The sequence below is a fragment of the Camelus ferus genome, unplaced genomic scaffold, assembly GCF_009834535.1.
Source record: "Camelus ferus isolate YT-003-E unplaced genomic scaffold, BCGSAC_Cfer_1.0 contig313, whole genome shotgun sequence".
Taxonomy (NCBI): domain Eukaryota; kingdom Metazoa; phylum Chordata; class Mammalia; order Artiodactyla; family Camelidae; genus Camelus; species Camelus ferus.
The window spans coordinates 1,398,396-1,420,771 of NW_022588524.1; the positions used below are offsets into that span (position 1 = coordinate 1,398,396).

The window sequence follows — 22,376 nt, forward strand, 5'->3', positions numbered from 1 at the left end:
GCCCTGAGACAAGTCCTCCTCTGGGATGGGGAGGCGGCCTGGGGCCAGGCGGGGACGGGTCTCGCCCAGGGCCAAGGGGCCTCCTGTGGAGCTGGGAACCTGGCAGGTGCCGGGGATGCTGGGCAACCAGTGATGCGGCTCTGGATCCAGAGAGAGGGTCCGCTTAGGGGACACCAGTCAGGGGGTGTCCTTGAGGTCCTTCTGGGGCCACTAGGAGAACGAGGCGTCTGCTCCGCAGTGGAGCAGAGAGCCGGGCATGATGCGGGGCAAGGATGAAGGGCCCGGATCCCCCCCCTTTCCTGGCTTGCTTCCTTCCAAGGTACCATGATCTGATTGTTTGTGTCCACCCCCCCGGGTTGAAATCCTGATGCCCAAAGGTGACGGTAGCTGGAGGTGGGAGGTGCTTAGGTCATGAGGGGGGAGCCCTCAGGAAAGGAATTAGAGCTCTTACAAAAGAGACCCCACAGAGCTCCCCGCTCCATCACTGTGACCCAGAAGAGCCCCGTCACCCGGACGTCTGGGACTTCCAGCCTCCAGAGCCGTGACACAGACACGTCCGTGGCTTGTAACTCGCCCGGTCTGTGACATTTCTTGTAGCAGCCGACAGACTAAAACAAGTTCTTTCCTTCTATTTATGGCCAAGAAGACCCCACGTGGTGGGAGATTCATATCTCTGCCACCCATGGACAGCCAGACTTAAATTTAGAAAAGCAGGCGGCCCCATTTCCACGTCAAAAATAAGTCTTTCTGGTTGACAACACCCAGTGTTAGTCGCACCCAAGGTACTTCATTTCATAAAATAACCAATTTGGGAAAACTGAAAATACGGTCCCCCTTTCCTTCATTCACCAAAATCTTTTAACAAATCTTCGATGGAACTCCTGACCTTCAGCAGGTACCACGCTAGGAAGACACCAGAAGTTGGTCAGAAAGCAGAAGTTGTTCCAAAAAGTGAATTACAGACATGAGTGAGCTGAAAGCCAAGACAACTAGATGTAAATCTAGTCATTTTGGGGACGTTAAGAAACATTACTTACGTATAGAGGGGAACGTATTTGCTTCTGGAACTCGGACTCACACTGAGAAAAGAAGATACAGGCAACTGAGTCACTGGCATTAGGTTCCTACACACCAGACTATTTCAGTATTTCTCTTATTAAAATTAAAACAAATATTCCGGGATACCGCACAGGAATTGGCTTCCCGAAGGCGGTGATTTTAAAACAGAAATGACGCAGTTTATCCCTGGTGAAAACTTGAGTTTCCCTTTAGCATCCATCCCCTTGGTTTAAGACCCGTGGGGGTCACATTATTTCCGTTATTTCTCTCGCTGATTCGTAGCAATTTTAAAATCTTGCCAACAGTCTGATCCCAAATAATTTTGAAACTTTTGTACGTATTTGGCAAAGGCATTAAAAAAAACTAAAGCTAAAGTGAAATGAGAAAGATACCGCTGTAAACGAAAGTCAAGCGCAGAACAAATTGACGGCAAGCGACCAAAGGCACATACGTCTTTGCTGACGCTTCCGTTTCAAAGCCGCTTCCTCCCGGGCGTTTCTGTGCCGGGTCCCCAGTGAGCAAACAGGCGATGCTTGGCAGAGCTGACCTCCCCCTTTCTCAGACACACAGGATGCTCACGTCTGACTGGATCTCCCTGACCAGCCGGTGTGGTCCTCCAGGGTGGAGAGCCAGTATGTCCACACAAAGGGATGCCCCGGAGCTGAAGCCACCACCGTGGCCCAAGGAAATGCAGAAACTCACAAGATTGCAGGTACTCAGGGCATTCGGACTGTGTTCTCCCTGTTCCGACCCTGGAACCAGCCACTTCTCCAAGGGTCTCAACGTGGTTTTTTAAGTGGAATGGCATTTAAACGCCAGGTGCTCTCCGTGGCCAGCACTAGGAATATGTGGGTAGACACGCACCCGTGTCTACCCACATATCTGCAGAGATTTGTATCCACTTTCTGCATATGTACGTAAAGGGGTGCCTCGGAGATGTTGTGGGTTCACTTCCAGACCACGGCAATAACGCCAACACCGCAGTAAAGGGAGTCACAATTTTTGGGTTCCCCAGTGCATATAAAAGTTATGTGTGTACAACAGGGGGGTCTATTAAGCATGCAAGAACGTCATGTCTAAGGAAAAGCACATTCCTCAATTAAACAATACTTCAATGCTAAGCAATCTGACCATCGTGTAGGCCTTCAGTGGGCTGTGCACTTGTCACAACAGCGATATCAAGCATCGCTGATCACGGGTCACCAGTACAAATGCGATGATAATGGGGAAGTTCGGAATACTGGGAGAACTACCCAGATGTGACACAGAGACATGAGTGAGCCAGGGCTGCTGGGAAAATGGCACCGACAGACTTGCTCGAGGCAGGGCGGCTGAAAACTTTCAGTCTGTAAATAACGTCATATCTGCCAAGCGCAGTGAAACGAGGTCTGCCTGCAAATATAAGCTGGCGGGGCCTCTCCTAACCCATCCAGCACCGCAGGGTCCACGCTTAGCCTCCCCCCGCCCCATTTACTTGCGCTTTCCTTCTTGGACAGTGCGAAACCCGCCTCCTACCGACCGTCAACTTTTCTGCTCAAACCTGGAATGCATGCAAGAAGTTTTACAACTGCGGCCATTTCCTGGCGAGAAACGCACGTACTGAGCAGCGCACGGTGCTCGCAGATAGTTCCTTTTGTCTTTAGCCGTACAGTTTTTGGTCAAAATACTGTTTCCAAATGTATGAAAGTCCAAATTAATTTAGGACCGCTCCTGTCTCCCCATCCACTTAAATACAGTTACGTCATTTGTAACACAGAAACACTTGTCAGTCGTGTCTGCATTCCATCCTGGGTTTTCCCAACATCCTGGTAGATTATCTATCTGTCTATCTATTTATCTGTCTATCCATCCATCCATCCATCCATCCATCCATCCATCCATCCATCTTATCTATGCATCCATCCAGCCATCCTATCTATCCATCCATCCAATCTATTTATCTATCTATCCATCCATCCATTTATCTATCTATCCATCCATCAATTTGTCTATCCATCCATCCATCCATTTATTTTTTTACTTTGCATTTAGTAAAGTTTGTTCCCTGTAGTGTATAGTTCTAAGGGTTTGACAAATAAAAAGACCACCACAGATCTGTACAGAGCTGTTCCATCCCCTACATTTTCCTTTCCAGGCTCTCTGTAGTCAAATCTTCCCCTTCCCCCAAATCCTGGCAGCCACCGATCTATCTCCATCTCTGGAGTTTTGCCTTTTCCAGCATGTCATGGAAATGCAATCGTGCACTATGTGACCTTTGGGGTCTGACCACTTTCACTGAGCAAAATGCATTTAACATGCCCCTGCATTGTTGGTGTCGCCTCTGTCCTTTTTCACGGCTGACTAGTATTCCACCACATGGGTGTGCCCTCGTGCCTCTGTCCAGCGGCCCCTGGTAAAAGATGGCCTGGTTGTTTCTAGGTCTTGAAGACTGTGAATGGAGCTGTTACAAGCATTCACACATAGGTTTTGTTGCTCATGGGAGCAACATTTGACAGAGGAAGGCACCAGGGTGTGTGGAACCCTCAGGAGCTCGGAGATGGGGCAGAACGCAGACATTTAGCTTTAGTTCATTGGATGATTAATCACTGAAACTGTAAGTGCCATGGACCTGTATAAACCGGGTGAGCTGTGTGCTATTCTACCACACAATACGTAAATAAAAAGATGATGATGACATTTTTTTATTAGCACTCACATAATATTGAGTTAATGTCAATAATTTACATCTTTATTCTTTTACCAGACATTTGAACAGGATTACCAATAATTTCAGCTTGCTGGGTTAACAAGGATCTTATATTTTTGAATGTTTTAATCTTTTATTAAATGACTACCATTCAATTTATACTTTGGAATCTACTATTTATACTGAGATCATTCTACATATTTGGCAAAATGATCTTTTTAAATAATCTTTATCAAGAATTTTACACGCTACTTTTAGAATATGGCTCAATGGAATCTGTTTGCTGACGAAACTTAGTATTTTTTCTCAACATTGTCACTATTCTCAGTTTCAGATTCAGGATTTAAACTTGACTGTAATTTTCCATGTTTCCACTTTGTTGTTCTTTTTCCTTCTAATAATTTAAAAAATCCTTGTTTAAAGGGCAATTTATGCTGGTTTTATTGAAGTGATACATACAAGTGTGAAAGATTTTAAAAGTGTCATCTTTGATGTTATTTTTCCATAATTGAAATTTGTCAAAAACATGTTAATTTTGCTAAGACTAAAAAAACTCCCATATTTGCTCTGCAATTAACTGTGAATTAAGTAAATATAAAATTAAATGTGCAAGATTAAAAACTCTCCTATTGAGGCAATGATCAATTTGACCATCATCAAACCAGAAAATCAGGGAAAACTCCAGGGAACAAAAGATGGCATAACTTCACTGTGGTCACCTACATTTTTCTTATGCTTTATCTGTCTGTCTCATGCTGTTCTTCATAACTGGCCACAGTATTTGCTGCAGAATACACGTATCTGTTTAAAGTTCCCTGTGAGGCATTCTTAGATTTTCTGTTCTATTTAATTTTCACAAAATGCTGACTGTGACTCCCCAATAATGGGCTGCAACCCATAGGCTATGAAGCACTCATTCAATGACTCAGAAGGGGCTGCTCATTACAGTGGACCAGGATAACTGCCTGCCGTGCTGAGAAATGGAACCCTAGGTCACACCGAAAGCAAGAGTGGATTTCACGTGGTTTATAGAGGTAAGTGTGCATAGCAAAGTTTTGAAATTTTTAGAGGAAAAAAGTAAGTAAAGAGGAATAGTATGTTTACTACTTCTGGAGAGGGAGAAGATCTATTTTTAAAATTCCACAAAAATAACAAGACAGAGAGGATGATGTTGATGAATTCAGTTATATTAAAATTCAAAACTTCAGCTCAGCAAAGGGCACCATAAAAGAGAAAGTCACCAACTAGAAGTAGATATTTTGATGCATATTATGAATAAAGGATTTTTGTGTGTGTTGTGTGATTTTTTTTATTGAGTTACAGTCAGTTTACAATGTCATGTCAATTTCTGGTGCGCAGCACAACGCTTCAGTCATACATGAGCACACATATATTCATTTTCATATTCTTTTTCACCGTGAGCTACTACAACATCTTGAATGTATTTCCCTGTGCTCTACAGTGTAAACTTGTTTATCTATTCTATGTATACCAGTTAGTATCTGCAAATCTCAAACTCCCAGTCTGTCCCTTCCCATCCAGAACAACAGACATAAGAATTTCTGCAATTAATACATAAAAAACCACCAAACTAACTGCAAAAGGGGCAAAATATAAAAGCAGGTAAGTTACACAGATGAACACCCAAATAAGTCATAACTTACCCAAAAAAATGCTTATTGGCCACCAGGTAAATGTAAGTTAAAATTATAATGAAGCACAATTTCATACGTCTAAGATTGGAATTTTTTTTAATTCGAAGATTCCACATGCTGGGCCCGATGTGCGGTAGTGGGAACCCCACGTTGCCGATGGTTGAGTCCACTGGCAAAACTGGAGAATGACGTACCACATTGAGGACATAAATAGAGTGCACACCTCATGACATAGCAATTGTAGCTGTGAGGGTGTGCATATAGAACCCAGGAAGAGTTTTATACTTGGGTGCATAAAGACACGGGGACACTGTTTCCAACTGGAATAGAAAAAAATTTAAGTTATGAGACTGGATGAATCGATTGCAGTATATCCATTCACGGAAGCTGGTGCATCCGGGAAAATGAACACTGAGAGGTGCCAGCATGTGTGAATCTCATGCACACAGTACTGAATAGAAATGTTAAGTTGGATGATAAATATATGTTTGATGTCACTTATAATGAGCTGATAAACACGGAACACAGTTCCATGTCTCGGTTAAGAATAACACGTATGTTTTAAGGATCAAAGGGGTGCATGGAAATGTGAAACATCAAGTCTAGAATGACAGTGACCCCTTAGGGAGGCACCTGTGTGGAGGGATGTACTTCAGGGCTTCCCTGGTGTTAATAATGGTTTATTTTTGAAGTTGGGAAGTAGATACACAGATTATATCACATTTTTACTGACACACTGTTATACAGGAAATATTCAAAAATAAATTAAAAAAATAAAAACAGAGGTGATGGCTGGATGGTCGGTTAAAATGAGAACCAAAAAAAGAGACAAAATTGTGACATTTTCAAAGACAGAAACACCAAGTTTTTTAGACTAAATGCACAAAATTACTTGTGTGGGAAGATTAGTAACACAGTCATTGTTTCTAGCATGAATAGAACACAAAAAAACTCCATGGTACAAAAGTTGACAGAAAATAATGTACAATCCATTGAAGTCCATGAATTTTACAACATTATAATTCTTCATCTCAAATTATTTATAAAACACTCCCTATTTTTAAATGGTTGTGGTGTATTTAATGGTCTAAATTCTAGGAAGGGCTGAGAGAAGACAAGAGAAAGCTGGCAATGCTGAGTGTGGACCTGGATTTGGGTTCTCATTCCAGTCCAGGGGATGGAAGTCTGAGGACCCTGGAACAGCCCCACCCTTTCTGTAGCCCAGGGCCAGAGCAGCAGAGTCTTACGATAAAGACGTGAGAAGTCTAGTGATAATGACAAGGTTAGCAGATACAACTTACAAGTTAACTGGTTTCACTGGGGCCAAGAAAGATCTCGTTTGAAACCTGTCCCAGAGTCCACCGACCATCTGCAATCATCACCAAAACGAATTTCAGATATTTAACTAACAAGATACTGTAATTTCTTTTTTTTTATTGAGGTATAGTCAGTTTACAATATTGTGTCAATTTCTGGTGTACAGCACAGTTTTTTAGTCATAAATGAATATACATATATTTGTTTTCATATTCTTTTTCACCAAGAGCTACTACAATATATTGAATATATTTCCCTGTGCTATACAGTATAAACTTGTTTATCTATTTTATATACACCAGTCAGTATCTGCAAATCTTGCACTCCTGTTTACCTGTTCCCACTCCCTTCCCCCCAGTAACCATAAGTCTGTATTTTATGCCTGTGAGTCTGTTTCTGTTTTATACATAAGTTAATTTGTCTTTTTTTTTTTTTTTAGATTCCACATATGAATGACATCATATGGTATTTTTCTTTCTCTTTCTGGCTTTCTTGACGTATAACGACATTCTCCAGGGACATCCATGTTGTTGCAAATGGCATTACTTCATTCTTTTTCATGGCTGAGTAGTATTCCATTGTATAAATAGACAACAGCTTCTTTATCCAGTCATCTGTCGATGGACATTTAGATTTTTTAAATCAAGTCTTTGCAAATGACTTGAGGAAAAGGTAATCTTTAAATGAAACTTTTAAAATTTCAATATAGATATTAATGTATTTAAGGACATTGATGACTTTTATGATTATGGCATTTTCATAAAAATTTCCATAAATGCATATATTCACTTTGTTCTTTCCATAATTCTTAACAATAAAAGAAGTACTACCGAGACATACAGTTTGGAGGTTGGTGCAGTAACAAATGCGTTGTTGCAAAACTGTAACGTCATACAGTAGAAGGGACTCTGCATGTGTAGTTAAGGTTACTCACTGCTGACCTGAGTTATTGCTGGAGATGGTTCATATCTCTTCAGTGTAAAACACTGTGAGACGAGGTCAGCAGCTTTTTCCACTGTTGTTTCTTCTGGATCAAGTTTTGGCGGTATCATCTTGTCCCAAGGGACCACTTCGTAAGCTCTAGGAAATTATTAAATCATGACACACATTGTGAGAAAAACCACATATTCAACTGGTACAGTTCTTCACAAGATCATTTTCTGTGGTAGGCAGAATTCGACAATGACCCCCAAGATTCCTGCCCCTTGGTGTGCGTTCTGTGTGTAATCACCTCCCCTCAGGTGTGTGCAGAGCAAATGACTATGATAGGATGTCACTCTCATGACAGTGTCCATGGCAATTTTACATAGTAAATGGTTTTGTGTGTTTGTAATTGTGGTTCCTAATCAGCTGAACTTGAGTTGCTCGAAAGGCAGACTATCCTAAGTGGGTCTGATCTAAGCAGCTGAGACCTAAAATGAGGCAAAAAAGCAACCAGCAGCAGACACTCTTCTGTTATCCTTAAACAGAGCCCGCGAGTCCCTCAGCTTCACTGAGCTGGAGTCTGCCAACAATCGGGATGACCCTGGAAGATGAGGACGACAGCTGACACTCTGATTCCAGCCTGAGGGACCCATTGCATGGAGCCCAGCTGGGACGTGCCTGCACTCTGACCTGTGGGACTCTGAGACAATAAATGAGTGCACTTTAAAGCTGCCATGTGTGTGGCAATCTGCTACAGCACTAGAACCCCAACGCGTAGACTTACATACATCTTACACTTTTCAAAAACAAAATTAATTTGGCCTTTGCAGTAGGGCAGGAAGACCACTGATTCACAAATAAATTAAGGCTGAGAAAATTGAACTCGTTGGCTTATGGTCACTCGGCTACTGATGGTGGAGGCCAGGTCTCAGATGTTGATTATCTGCCTGTGAAGAGTCTGAAGGATGCCCACTGTTCCACACACGTGTAGCCAAGGTTATAAAGTCATGAGTGTGGAGCAAGGACCCCAAGCATCTTAGCAAATGCAATCATCACATACGTAAGGACTTGAATCTTAAGGGATCCTCTTGTGTTTAGAGTTTTGAGGGCTGTTCTTTTTTGACGGACGTACATGACAGATGCAGTGAAACGCACTCCGGTTTGGTCGCAAATTAAAAAACCAACAACCCCGCCTTTCAGAGACTCCTCTGAGGGGACCAGTGAACACGGGCCCTGTTTCCTGCTGCCTGGACACGGGGATCCCCCTCCTGCCCCACCCAAAGGTGGTGCTGTTGCTGATCTTTTGATCAAGCCACTACCTTCCAAACAATCTCAGGGTTAGTCAAAGTCTGTTTGTGACCTTCAGTCTCTCAGAAAATATTTACTGAGCGATTACTATATTTCAAGCACTGTGCTAGGTGCTTAGGATAAGAGGAATGAATACAGACTAAAATTAAAATTATAGTTTCCACAGTAATGTTGTAAGGATTCAATAAAATAATATTAGTAACAGTAAATAGCACAGTGATGGGTCCACCTTGTTTTCACTGTTGTGTATAGATTTTGAATGTCGCTCATTCTGAAACCAGTATCCTAAGGAAAAGCAAAACCTAATAAAATGTAATTAATTGTGCTCAAGGCTTAAATGCTGCATTATTCTTTTGACACATTTAACTAGTTTGTATTAAGAAGTTAATCTCTGAGTTGAACCAGAGCTTGAAAGGCAAGTTACCTCTCAGCCTTGTGTATTTCATGAGTATTTCATGGACTTTCCATAGCAGTTACACAAGTTTTTTCACCAAGAAAACTTTTATAAACTACTTTAAAAAGAGACGAGTAAATGGCATAATTTCACACTTTGTTCTGTAAAAACGACTACTGTATTCTGAGTAAAGAATAAATTTAACCAACTCATTATTAACTGTTTCTAAAATGACCACTGGAATGTTTTCCTGCTAAAAACCGAGATAAGAATACAACAGGGAATGAGCTGAAAAACCAGACAGGACTTTCAAGGCCTTTCAGTTACAATCCTTCATTTTTAAGATGAGAAAAACTGAGGGCCCAAATTATTGGAGGATGCCAAAGTCAAATTTAAGGAAGAAATAATGTCATGTTACCCAAATGACACATTTGAGGACAAAAGAATCCTGTTGCCAAACTGTGAAAAAAGTTGCAAGAAAAATTACAGTCTAATATGCACAGAACAGACCAAAAAAAAAAAAATTCCTTAGCAAAATTTAACTAGAACCCAAGACTTATGAATACATGCTCTTTTCTAAAATTGTTCTAAGATTCTGAATTGCATCTCTGCATCATATACGTCTTTATGTTTTTGCTCACCTTTCGGGGTAATATTTATGCACGTGTGTGTTTCATAAAAACGTAGCTGGAGCTGCCATTGGAAATGTGAAGCCGGCCTGCAGCTAGTAAATGTAGGTCTTCCTCCCTGAGCTGCTTATTTCTAGCCATCGTGTAAGTGAGTAAAGACCGGTGTCTGATGTTCTTTGAATTCCTCACAGGACCCAGGATATTGTGGACACAAAGGGGAGGTGTTCTTAAACACATCTTTAAATCAAATTCTACGGGGAAACCCATGCTTACTTTTGTGTAGAGGACTTGTAAAATGAGCTTTTGGCATTAGATTTCTTGTTTGGCTGTAAAAGCAGCTCTCCATCATCCTAGAAGGGGTGAACAGTACGTTAAAAGCGATTAGATATAAAAGGGAATTGTTAACGCTCTCTATTCACCATGCTTTCTTTTCTTCCTCTCCAGTGTCCTTCTTTCACAGCATCTCTTGGATCAACCAGATTAAACGCTTTCCTACCTTCCTCTGTTGTCTGGCAAATTTACATTCTCCTGGTGATTAAGTTAAAATTTACAGAATATTTGCCCTTTGGGTGGCTTGCTGCCTCTTTTTCTTAATGATGCGTTTTGAAAATCTAAATATTTCCAGCAGTTTTATCATCTTAACGTTATACCGAGGCCCATTATCCATTCTGAGGTTAATTTTTTGTAGATGTTTCTGCAGTGAAGCTTGGTTTTTTTCCCCATAGGATATCCGGCTGTTCAGTAATATGTTAAAAGACTTTCCCTTCTTTACTAAAATGCCTTGGCATATTAGAAAAATCAAATGGGTATGTAAGTGGCTCTATTTTATGTCCCATTACCCTGTCCATCATTTTGCCAACTGGTACTGATTATTGTAACTTTATAGGAAGGCTTGAAATCAGACGGCAAAATGCTCCAACTTTATTCTTTTTATTCAAACTTGGTTTAGCTTTTTCAGGTTTCCATTTTACACAGATTTTATAATTAGTTTGCCAGTTTCTTCAAAAGCGCCTCTTTGGATTTTTGATGGAGTTTGCGTTGAAACTACCTGTAGATCAACTGGGCAACCATTAACATATTAGCCAGAATAAGTCTTTCAGCCCATGAATCGGGTTTGTTTTCCATTTATTTACGGTCTTTAACTTATTTCATCCAGTAACGTACTGTGGTTGTCGGTGAGGAAAATGCGCATGTGTTTCATTACGTTGTATGCTGGTTTTAACGCTTGTAAACAGACTTTCACAATTTCATTTTTTAATTGTTTGCTTCTGATATGTGAAAATGCAACTGGTTTTTGCGTATTAGCAATAAACCTATGACTTTAAATAAATTCAACTATTACATTTAGTAGCTGTTTTGTAAGTACCTGAGGATTTTCTACAAATATTAGGTCATCTCTGTGTAGAGATGGATTCATTGCTTCCTTTTCAATTATTTATGACTTCGTTCCTTTACCTCACTGGAATAGCCATCACCTCCATCAGGTAGAAAATAAAAGTGTTAAGCAGGTATTTTTGTCTTTTTCCTGGTTTTACAGAAGAAAAATGGAAACTTTCATCATTAATTTAGCCTTAGTTCTTCATAGATACCTTATATCAGGTTGGGGAAGTTCCCTAATCTGTTGAGAGTTCTTATTACTAATAAATATTCATTTTTCCCTCTTCTTAAGAATAGTCTTGGTTTATTCTGACTCTATAAAGAAAATTTCCATTTCCACAAAAACACAGCTAGGATATTGGCTGGAATTGCCCTGAAACTGGAAGTCAACTTAGAAAAGTCTAAATTTCTGAAAAACATTGAGCCTTCAGTCCAGATAATAATTTGCTCAGCTTTCTGTTTGTTTAGAGCAAGAAGGTACGTTGAGCGTGCGACACTCCATCTCCTCTACTTCATTGATTGTTTTTAACTTAAAATCTTTTTTTTTTTTTTGCTTTGTTTTTGGGGGAGGTATAATTAGGCATTAATTTATGTATTTTGATGGAGGGGCTGGGGACTGAACCCAGGAACTTGTGCATGCTAAGCACGTGCTCTGCTACTGAGCTCTACCCTCCACCCCCCCCGATTAATTTTTTCTCTTATCGTTTTTTTCTCTTTTTTGTGCTTTTTCGGAGTTTATTACACTGTTCATTTTGTAGCTTTTTTCTTTTTATTGTCTTGTCTTTAAACCTCAGGATCCCTCATTAAATTTTCACTTCAGTCTCCCTCCCTTGGGACATCATGTAATTAAGTCTTAATTTCTAAATGAATTTTCTTTCACCTACAACTGTATTAGTAGTTAATTGTTGAAATTCTGTCTGAAGGCAGGTTTCCATATCCCCAAATGCTTGTTTGAAAATATACTAATTCACTCTGGAGTGTTATATTGCACTTTTCTCCTGCTTTATAGTTGGTTGGGGGTGGAGAGCCTTTACTAAAGTATTTCGAGTCTTGTTTTCAGTTTCTTTGCAGACCTACTCTGTGTTCTGCCTTCGTTCTGTGAACGTGCTGTGGTTTACACGTCCATAGCTCAGTGGCGCCCTCTTCTGCCAGGGCCGCCAAGTACAGTTTCTTTAATAACATTTTTCCCTTATCTTAGATGACTGCCACCAGGGAAGTCATGTAACCCCCATTAATTAATTTTTCAGTCTTTCAGGATCTTAACTGTTCCTTTTTCTTTTTTCCCTTTACCTACCACCCAGCCTCCAAAGCGTGACTCTCCTTCTGTTTAACCTTCTTCTCCTGCACAATCAGCGCCTTTCAAACATTCAAATCACGTGTTTCCACTCCTTCTCTGAACAGTTAGAGTCTGTTTCTCTCTCTATCAGTGTTTTTTTTTTTTTTTTTAACCAAGTTTAGGCTGGCTTCTGTCTACCAGTTTTCCAATACTGCTCTCATTTACCAAAAAACAACAATAATAATAATATTTCTGTTGAAAGTTTGAGACTTGACTTGTTACGATTTTATATTTCCTTTTTTTTTAAACTTGCAGTAATTTGAAGTTTAGGGTTTCTCTGTCTTCTAGCTATGTTTGTGGCACAGTTTTCATATGCTACGTCTTGTCTTGTTCGGCATTTTTTTTCAGGCATGTGGGGAAGCATAGCTGTATGCGGCCACCATTGCATCTGGCTCCCCTAAAGTCATATTTTTTTTTCTTTTTTTGTTTCTTTTTTTTGTTCTTCTTATCAGCATTGGCAGGTATGTGTCAATTTTCTTCTCAGTGAGCTAACCTGTGGCTCTGGTAGTCTTTTAAAATATGTTTATTTTCCATTTCCTTCATTTCTTATTTTATCTTTACCGTTTCCTCCCTCCCTAAAAAAAAAAAATTTCGCCATGTTTTTCTCACTTTTTGAGATGGATACTTGCTCAGTTCTGAAAATTTTCAGGTTTTCTTCTGTTATAAAATATTAAGATTATGCGTTTTCCCCAGGGTGTCATTATAGTTGCATTTTTCACACACATGGCTATTAATAATTTTATTATTATTTAGTTCAAGATGTTTTCTCGTTTCTACTTTAGGATTTCTTTGGCCCGAAGCTCATTCGTAAGTATAGGTGCCCATTTCTAAGCACACAATTTCCCAGATGTTGTGATCTGTCATAATTGTCTCGTGGACAAAGAATCTGCTCCGTATGATTGAAACATTTGGAAAAAAAAATTTACACTTGTTTTATGGCATAGTCTGTGGTCATTTTTATTAACGGTCCTTGCAAAAGAATTTATTTAACTATGTCTGTTACGTCAGCTTGTTAATTGCACTGTTTTATTCCACCATATCGAGTCTTAAGAACGACACTGAAGGGTTCTTCCTTTACATCCTGACACCTCGGCATTATTCACAGGAAGACCCTCCATCAGCATCATTGTCATGAATTCCTCAGTTCCCTAGAATTTCTTCATTTCCACAAAACCTAACAATAGCGGACAACTGATGCCTGGGTTCCAAACACTGCAGTAAACAACGTGAAAAGTAACTTTCAGAAACATCCTGCTTCTTTGCATCTCTGTGTCGCCCGGGCTTTGTCTCCCGAGACTCCTGCTGTGGGGGTCACGTCTGGCTCACTTGGCGTGGAACCATGAGTAATCCTGAATGTGCAGCAGAAAACGTGTGGGGACGCCTCGGGGAGCCCCCAGAAATAAACACAGCAGCGGGGGTACCAAGTGTGTCTCCACATATCGCTTCTGTCCTGTTCTTTTGCACATCTGGGATTTCAAATAAACATATGTTCTTCTTTTTGCCGTATTGTCCATGTTTCTTACTCTCACTGAGGCACTTTCCATGTTTCTGTAAATTTGTGTAGCTTCTTCTCTTTCATCAACCATTTCCCCAATTCTTGCTTTAACTGCCTCGTCTGCTGCTGCACCCCACTTCCTGTTCCTTGTTTACTGTATTTTTCAGTTCTGGAACTACTCCCCCCCCTCCCAATTTCCTAATTTTCCATTTTCTAATTTCTAATTTATTTACAAAAATTGTGAGCTCATCTTTTTTACTTTTTGAGCATTTCAAAACATCTGAGTGTCTAACTGCAGATGAATTATCAGGCAGATCAACTTCAGGAAGGAGGTCATGTAAGAGTAACAGAAGTGGAAACTGATTTTGAAAGCATCCGTATCTTCACGGAGTTTCTTTTTGGGGTGATGAAAATGATCAAAAATCAGACTGTGGTGATGGCTGTACAATTCTGTAAATAGCCTAAAACTACTGAACTGAACACTTCAAGTGGGTAAATTTTATGGTATGCAAAATGTATCTCAATAAAGATGTTCTTTAAAAATAAAAAACCAAACTCGTCATACCCACGTACCCCTGGGAAGTCTTCAAGTAATTCAAACACCAAGGGTTTAGTCTATAAAATCCACGTGGGATAATGGTTAATAACATAATCCTTCAATCCAGAAATACATCTATGTTTAATGTCTGATTTGATATTTACTATCTTGGTGGTCAAAAGCCAGTTCCTTGACATCCCTCGGCTTCAGCTTCCTCAAATACTATGGGGCTAACACCACTGTCTTGCCTGGAAGCAGGGCTTGGAACACAGCTTTTGTTCATTTAATGCCCGGTGGGCGTGCTCGAGGTGAAGCGGAGGATAGGACAGGGAAAAGATAACACGGGAACGTGGTTTCAGCTAAAGACTGGCCTGAATCTGTTTCCTCGAGGGTGTCAGTCACTGGCCAGGTTCTGAGGGGGACGGTGTGGGAGGGAGCTGTCCTCCTGCGGGTGGCCGTCACACACTTGGTGGCCATTGCTCACGGCCACCGGGGAAGGCGCACTGGTCAGCAAAGGGGGCCTGGGTTGGGTCCCACCATCACCTGCCACTCACTCCTGTTTCACAGCGTTGTTGGGACACGATACACAATGACAGCGAGGTTTCCCACAGTGCCGGGCACGTAAGAAGTACTTTATAAATGGCAGCTATTTTTCACAGGGCATAAAATACCAAATACACAGACAATGACACAAAATGATTACAAACACAACACCATCTGGAAAGAAAACCTTACTGTACGCGCTGCGTCCTCATCAAACGTGTATGTGTGATTTACTGAGCATCCTTCACGACGAGGCTGCAGCGGAGTGACCTTCACGGGGCTCGTCCAACCTGAAAACAAAGGTGCACGTGTTTGGGATGCATACACACAAAATGCAGCAGGAATTCCTTCTCCCACCAGAAAGCTAAACTGCGTGGTGCTAATTGATTTTTCAAGGGACTATCTGACAGCTTGTCTCAGCAGAGAGAACAGAATAGCTCTGGAATTTACGTGTTGGGGTAATTGCAATAGTGCAGAATTATTTGTTGTTTATTACGCGTTAATGGAAGAGACATGTTGGGTGCCGTGAATCTGCGTGTGTGTGTGTGTGTGTGGATGTGTTGGGGCTGGCGAGACACAGAGTTTACTATGTAGCGACTCACCTGCTGATACAACAGACTACAAAATGTGAAGGTTGCCTTAAACAAGTATTTACTGCACGACAAAGGGAAGCAGATGACGCACGAAGACAGAAAACAGGTTTCCTGGTTTTGAGATGCTCACAACGGTGTGCGGACGGTAGGCCTGCCCTGTGACAGCAACATCACAGTCCTCATGAGGACTGACCCAAGGATGCGCACGGCTGCATCGTGAGACTGCAGGCGATGGCGGAAGATGAACAAGAGGCAGGCCAAAGTCAGGGCCAAGCGGCCACGGACCTAAGCTCCAGACAGACCGCCCTGGGCAAGGTTTAATCGGAGAGACTGACGACTTTGGCCGATGCCTCTGGTCTGGACTGGGGACGAGTGTCAGTGAGGATGACTCTTGGACCACAGACATCCTTCCCCTACTCCACGGGGGCTTGTGACTCGGGCCCCTGCTTTTTAGCTCTGCCCCATGAATTAGTCTAACTCAGCAAAAGATGAACTAAAAAGTTACAGTTTGGGAGACGGGGGGGGGGGCAGCACAGAGACGTCTAAGCAGAGGTGAGGTGAGCTGGGCTTGGTGGCTGCGTGGACGTCAGCAATGCAATCTCTTAGGATCGTGGTTTTTTATTTTTATTTATTTTTTTTATTCTTAGGATCATGTTTTGACATTTACATAAGCCCACTGACAAGCACGCTGGTGTGTGACGTACTTCATTCTGAGAAAACAGCCTGTCTTTTTTTTTTTTTTATCAGAATGTACGAGAAACTATGCGTATTTAGGTCTGGCTAAAAACTGTACACACTTATCACTTATACTTAATGATTATTTCCAGAATCCACAACACCCCTGGAGGCCCAGGGGAAACGACATTGAACCCAATCCCTGCACTGCAGGCAGGGCTAGTTAACAGCTACGACTGATTAAATGCTTTACCAGCTTCCACAAATTGTGCCACGTATTTTAACCATCTTGATTCATTGAATTCTTACGATTTTATAAGAGAATTTATGCACAAAGGAAGTGAAAGTTGCAGGCTTCGTAACAAACGTTACTGGTTCGCTCCCACATCTAACAAACGTTACTGGCTCGTTCCCTTGTCGTAAATATTTTTACACGAATTACATTAGACAGGAAGCTTTCTGCTAGGATTTGAGTGGATTCTGTTGTCCTGACCTAGGCAGTGAAACAGAGGCTGGACGAACTCTATACTTGGTTCTAACCTGCAGGCGTAATGCCTGTTAACCCTAAGTTAATACTTTAAAGTTGACACTAAGGTAATAAGTTCTATCCATAAGTCAGCTTCAAGAAATGATTTCTGCAACCTCTAACTTGCTGGAATCATTTTTTTCACAGTCCACCCTTGGAAAAACTCACAAAAACAAACCAACAAGTTTGCCCTTGAACATCGGACGAGGCTGGGATTTGCTGCTTACAAAGTGACACCCTGGTCTAAAATGGACTCCAGTGGAAAATGCGTTGCATTCTTTAAAGATGTGTTCTTGAAACGACGATTACAGTCCATGGAAACCTTAGCGAAAGGCTGAGCTCGAGCTCCCTTCCTGACAGGTTCGGAAGTTGGTCGGTAGCTCAGCATCGACGAAAAACGTCCTGTATCTGCCAGACGGACCTGAACTCACCAAGGGCTCCCTCAGCATGAATTGCACTTGCTTCTCAGTGATACCGTATGTCCCTCGACGGCATTGCCGCTGGATTATAAAGTATTTCTTAAAATAGGTCGCTGAACCTCAGCTATATTATTTATTTGAAAATTCCAAACTAAGGAATTTCCCGGAGACCACCTGCTGGAGGTCTATTAAAAGCGTTAACTCTTATTCTGTGCTCATCTCTTAGCAAGTTGTTCCTTCTCGTTCAAAGGTTGGGTATCTGGAGCGTGGGGATGGGGACCATTGTCTGGTGGGGTTTTTCATTCCTACGACCCCTGCCTTTATTCCTACCCCCTTCCTGGCCCCAAGTGCCGATGGCCTCTCTTCTCGGAGGAGTGGCAGGAACCACGGATCCCCACTGCTCCAAAAAGTGGGGATGCCAACTGCTGCTCCCCTCGTGGGCCCGTCGGGCCTGGCGGGGTGCTGAAGGGGGTGGAGGCGGGCGCGGCCTCTCACTGCGGAGGAGGCCAGCTCCGCGTCTGTTCCTCCAGCACCTGGCCAGCACAGGTTCATCACCTGTCGCCCCCCGCCTGCCAGACACGTTTCTAACAGGCACGCTGCCTGGGGCTTTGCTTTGGAAGCGTTTCCCGCCGCCTCCGGGCCAGGCCTGTGACACCCCCGGGGGTCCTTACAGAGACCCCCGCAAGGGGCAGCTCTCAGGCAGAGGTTATCAACCCTGCGCCCAGGGCTGCGCTGCGCTTACCCACCCATCCTTCAGCTGCTGTTTTTACGAGACCCCAGCAATTTACTTCCGACGACCTCCCCCTTCCGTCTCAGGCCCTGGAACCTAACTCGTTCATAATCACCAGCCGATTTATTCTTTCAAGGGAGACGGACAGCTAAGGAGGCATGATACACAATTATTAAAATCAAACATAAATCCCCTTGTGGTGAAATTAGGTTGTTTCCACGTTTAGACTAAGTTATCCGATACACACTTCGTGTTGATCACTTACACTCACGAAAACCAATATTCTGCTACAAATAGGTTCATAAAAGGCTTACCATTCCTCCTCCTTTTCCCCCTACAATCTGTGGTTTAAAAACAAGAATTCCTTCTCCGGTTCTTGGCAGTTTTACGTTAACGGCCGCATCCTGAATCTTGGATCCACACCCTCCTCCCTGGTCTGGGTGTTTACAAGTAGCAAAACCCAGGTCAGTCTCTTTACCTCCAAGGCTTGCTCTGATGGAGACGTCTGGTACTGCCCTGGAATTCCACCTCCTGTCCTGCTGCAGCTCTTCCAATAAAACTTTTTCCCTTTTCAGCGTCGTCTGAAATCCCGTGTCCGGCCTGGGGACGCGATGCTGGGGCTTCACGTCGCTGACGTCTGCCAGGCTTGGGACTGCTCCTGCCAACGCCAGGCCTTAACTCGGCGTCGCCACCAGGACTCAGAAACCCCGAGCAGGGATCCCCCAGGGGGACATCATCCCGCAGGGGAAACAGCGGGTAACCCGGGCCGGGCGGCGGCGGGTGAGGGTAATGCAAATGGTAGTCCGGCAGCACGGAAGGCGGGTGGGGCTGGAACTTGAGGAAAGCTGGGCTGCCCTTCTTCTCAATCCTGCCGCAGTCGTGTCTGTCCTCAACCCCTCTCACAAAAGGCATGTTCATTTTCCTTAAGAGCTGACAGTAGTGTGGGTAATCTCTGTTCTCAACAGCCTTCGCTCCGGAAAGGAAGGACCGTTCAGCGATGCTTATCTTTCCAGGCGCGTGCTGCCAATCCAGGGCCATGGCTTTCCTCTTTAAAACTCTGCGTGACTGTGTATTAAGTCTTCTGGTGTCCCCTTTCCCTTTAACTATAAAACTCCTGGATTTCCAATCATCAAGGAGGATGGGTTAATCTAATATAGTTTTCGATCTGGCTTTCTAAATATCAATAGAGTAGGTTGCTTTTTTTTTTCTTTTAATTTTTAAGGTATTTTTCCTGCACCAAAGAAAGGACAGGTCCTTAATAGGGACCAGAACAGAAACAAAACAAACAAGAGTCCCTGTTGCTTGGCAACGGCTAGAACTGTACCACACTGGACCATTTATTACGTACATCATAATTTAATTCTTAGGAAGAACAAAGCAGTTTTGTGGGTGCCACCCCCATGACGGTCTCCTCACCAACGCTCAGGGAAACCGTGCAAGTGTAATTTTTTAAATTTTCCCCTAAGGTGGTATTTCATGGGCAAGTGAGAGTCGGCAAAGAGTCTAAGTTAAAGCAGTTAACCGCGTGACAATATATTTTTTAAAATGTATCTGACTGTAATTAGTTATTTACCTTATAATAAATCACAAAACACACTACCTAAATAAATGTACATTTAAATGCAAGGCAAAAAAATGAAGGTGTATTATACAATGGTTAAACTAGTGAATCTAATTTTTAAGGGAAGTACTTTGCAGTTTATAGTCAAAGTACAGACTCACTGTTCACGTGCCCTAAACTGTCCTTACTTATCTTTTTGCTACCCTGACTGACGTCCAGAGTGAGAGCAAGGAGGTCCCTAAGTCATTTCAGGAAACTGCAGCACGTAGCAGCCATTAGCTCACATGTGGAAAAAAAATAAAAAAGAGAGAGAGATCAATATACTGTCCACTTAAAAGCTCATTTCAACTAGATTAACTTGGTCTTGCTTGAAAACTGCTACCGAAGGAACTCCAGGCCATAGCATTTGGGCGCAATGGCTCACAGCATCCCTGCTGGAGTGCAAAATGCAAACATGAATGCAGACCTACTTTCTGATTTTCAGCCATAAGTTTTCCCCCTTCGGACTCACACCACCCATTAACTGAGGTCGCCAATATTACTTCCTATTCTCAGGTTGACTATTTGGAATTTGCACAGCAGACCCAGGCTGGGGGGGGGGATGGATGGACTGATGAACTGAAGCCAATTCTTGGTGACAGAAAACAAAGGCCTCAGGATTTAGCACGGCCTGAATTGTCCCCTGTACCCTTTATTCACTAGAAGCCCACAGTTCAACACTGATTTGGTAAAAATCGTATCATGCAGGTTTACTTGCTTATAAAAATTAAAAGTTGTAGTAGAATATGTGCCTAGACAAATGTAGTGACTGGGCACTATTCAGTAAATAGATATGTTTACCAGGTGTAGAGGAACAGCAAGACCTTGGCCAAAGTGCCAGCTGGATCGAAGCCCTCCAGGTCTCTCTTTATTAAACACGCGGGAACAAGCTAAATTAATGCAGAACTTTATGTAGATTAGAAGTCCTGAAGGAGTAAATCTACTCAGTGCAATAAACTGTACTGTATACATCTTACTAATTAACACATGTATAATTGTAGCCAAAAAAAACCACAAGGGAAATGCAGAAATTTCAATTTACTTTGTTAATAAGAACTAAGGATTTCCTAGGGTATTTACATAACCCTTAAGAAAGGCCTTCATCCTGGTCCCACCAGGTGGGCCCTTTCCTTCTCTCTTCCCTTCCCTTTTTTCCTTTTTTCCCTCTTTCTTTGTGTCTCTTCCCTTCCCCTTCTTTCTCTTTTTTCCTTTTCTTTCCTTTTCTCTTCCCTTCCCCTTCTCTTTCTTCCTTTTCTTTCTTGCCTTTTTCCTTCTTTCTTTCTCTCTTCCCTTCCCTTTTTTCCTTTTCCGTCTCTTCCCTTCCCCTTCTCTTTTTTCCTTTTCTTTCTTCCCTTTTTCCTTTTCTCTCTTCCCTTCCGTCTTTTCCTTCCTCTCTTCCTTTCCCTTTTTTCCTTTTCTTTCTCTCTTCCCTTCCCTTTTTTCCTTCCTTTCTCTTTCTTTCCCTTTTTTCCTTTTGTCTCCTCCCTTCCCCCCCCTTTTCCCTTTCCTTCTTTCCTTTTTCCTCCCCTTTCCCTTCCTTTTTTTAAATTGTGGACTATCCGAATGCCTGCAGTATACCAGAAGCCACCCTACGAGGCTGAGGTTAAAACGGTTGCAAAGCCGACCGGGCCCCAGCTTGGCCGACCGGGCGCCCAGCGCGTCCACCAGGGCAGCACGGGCGACGCCCTCCGGGGCGGGGCCCGCCCGCTCCTAACGGCGCCAACTCCCTGAGACCCGGGCCCACGCAGGCGGGGGCCCGCCGGCTGGAGGCCGCCCGCTCCTTCCTCCCGAAGGCGGCAGGGCGCACCGTCCTCGGCCGGGCCCCGAGCACCGGGTGTGCAGTGTCCACACGCGGTGAACTCTCCCAGCCGCACACAGGCGGGCTGCTCCTCCCCGAGCCGCTCCGGCTACCCGCGCGCGCGGGGCCGGGCGACCCTCCGGGCGGAGCGCGGCGGGGAGGTCGGGGCGGTCCGCGTCTCCGGGCGCCGGGCCTCCCCAGCCCGGCCCCAGGCCGCGCCGGGCGCTCGGCCCGGGCGCTCGGCCCGCGCGCGGGCTCCACACGCCCGCCCCGCCCCGCGACGCGGGCCCCCCGAGGGCCAAGCCCTCTTCTCCGGCTGCAGAACCTGCTCCCCGGCGCCCGTGCGCCCCAGGCGTCCCCGAGCGGCGGCGGCTGCCCGGCACGCGCGCCTCTCCTCCGGCCGCACTGCCCCGCCCCCGGCCGGGCGGAACTGGGCGGTCCTTCTGGCCTTCCGCCCTAGCCCGCCGACTTCCGGTCCTCCGCGCCGACTTCCGGCGGGCGGTGGGCGCGCGCCGCCTAACGACCTTCTGCGCTGACGGTGGGCAGGCGGCGGCGGCGGCGGCGTGTGGATGGCGGCCTCGGCCCCCGGCCGGGCGCGGCGGGGCTGGCGGCGGGCCCGGGCCGCGGGCTCTCCGCTTTCGCCGGCGGCGGTCGTCCTCCTGCTCTCCGCCTCGGCGGTGCTGGCGCCTCCGTCAGGTGAGGCGGCGTCGGCGCGGCGCGGGCGCGGCGGGTCCCCTGTGTCCCCCGGGCCTCCCGGGGCGGGGCGGGGCGGGG

The 22,376-nt window shown here is 44.0% G+C and overlaps 2 protein-coding genes across 7 annotated transcripts in view; one reads left to right on the forward strand and one right to left on the reverse strand.

Annotated features, from left to right (window-relative positions):
• Nucleotides 1–22,012, reverse strand: part of SPATA48 (spermatogenesis associated 48) — a 35,366-nt gene extending 13,354 nt beyond the window's left edge. Inside the window, 8 exon segments of the mRNA XM_032476280.1 lie at nucleotides 1,038–1,079; nucleotides 6,702–6,769; nucleotides 7,659–7,797; nucleotides 10,246–10,322; nucleotides 15,454–15,551; nucleotides 18,683–18,857; nucleotides 18,859–20,694; nucleotides 21,928–22,012. Of these exon segments, the coding sequence (XP_032332171.1) occupies nucleotides 1,038–1,079; nucleotides 6,702–6,769; nucleotides 7,659–7,797; nucleotides 10,246–10,322; nucleotides 15,454–15,551; nucleotides 18,683–18,857; nucleotides 18,859–19,242 (983 nt within the window). The 5' untranslated portion in view covers nucleotides 19,243–20,694; nucleotides 21,928–22,012.
• The window catches only part of ZPBP (zona pellucida binding protein), a 48,131-nt gene continuing 47,306 nt past the window's right edge, over nucleotides 21,552–22,376 (forward strand). For 2 of the 6 annotated variants that reach the window (XM_032476283.1, XM_032476282.1), the window contains exon 1: nucleotides 21,554–22,298. In XM_032476283.1, the coding sequence (XP_032332174.1) occupies nucleotides 22,172–22,298 (127 nt within the window). In that variant the 5' untranslated portion in view covers nucleotides 21,554–22,171. Of the gene's footprint in view, nucleotides 22,299–22,376 lie in introns of all 6 variants that reach the window. The other 4 variants (XM_032476284.1, XM_032476281.1, XM_032476285.1 and 1 more) reach the window with 4 other exon arrangements.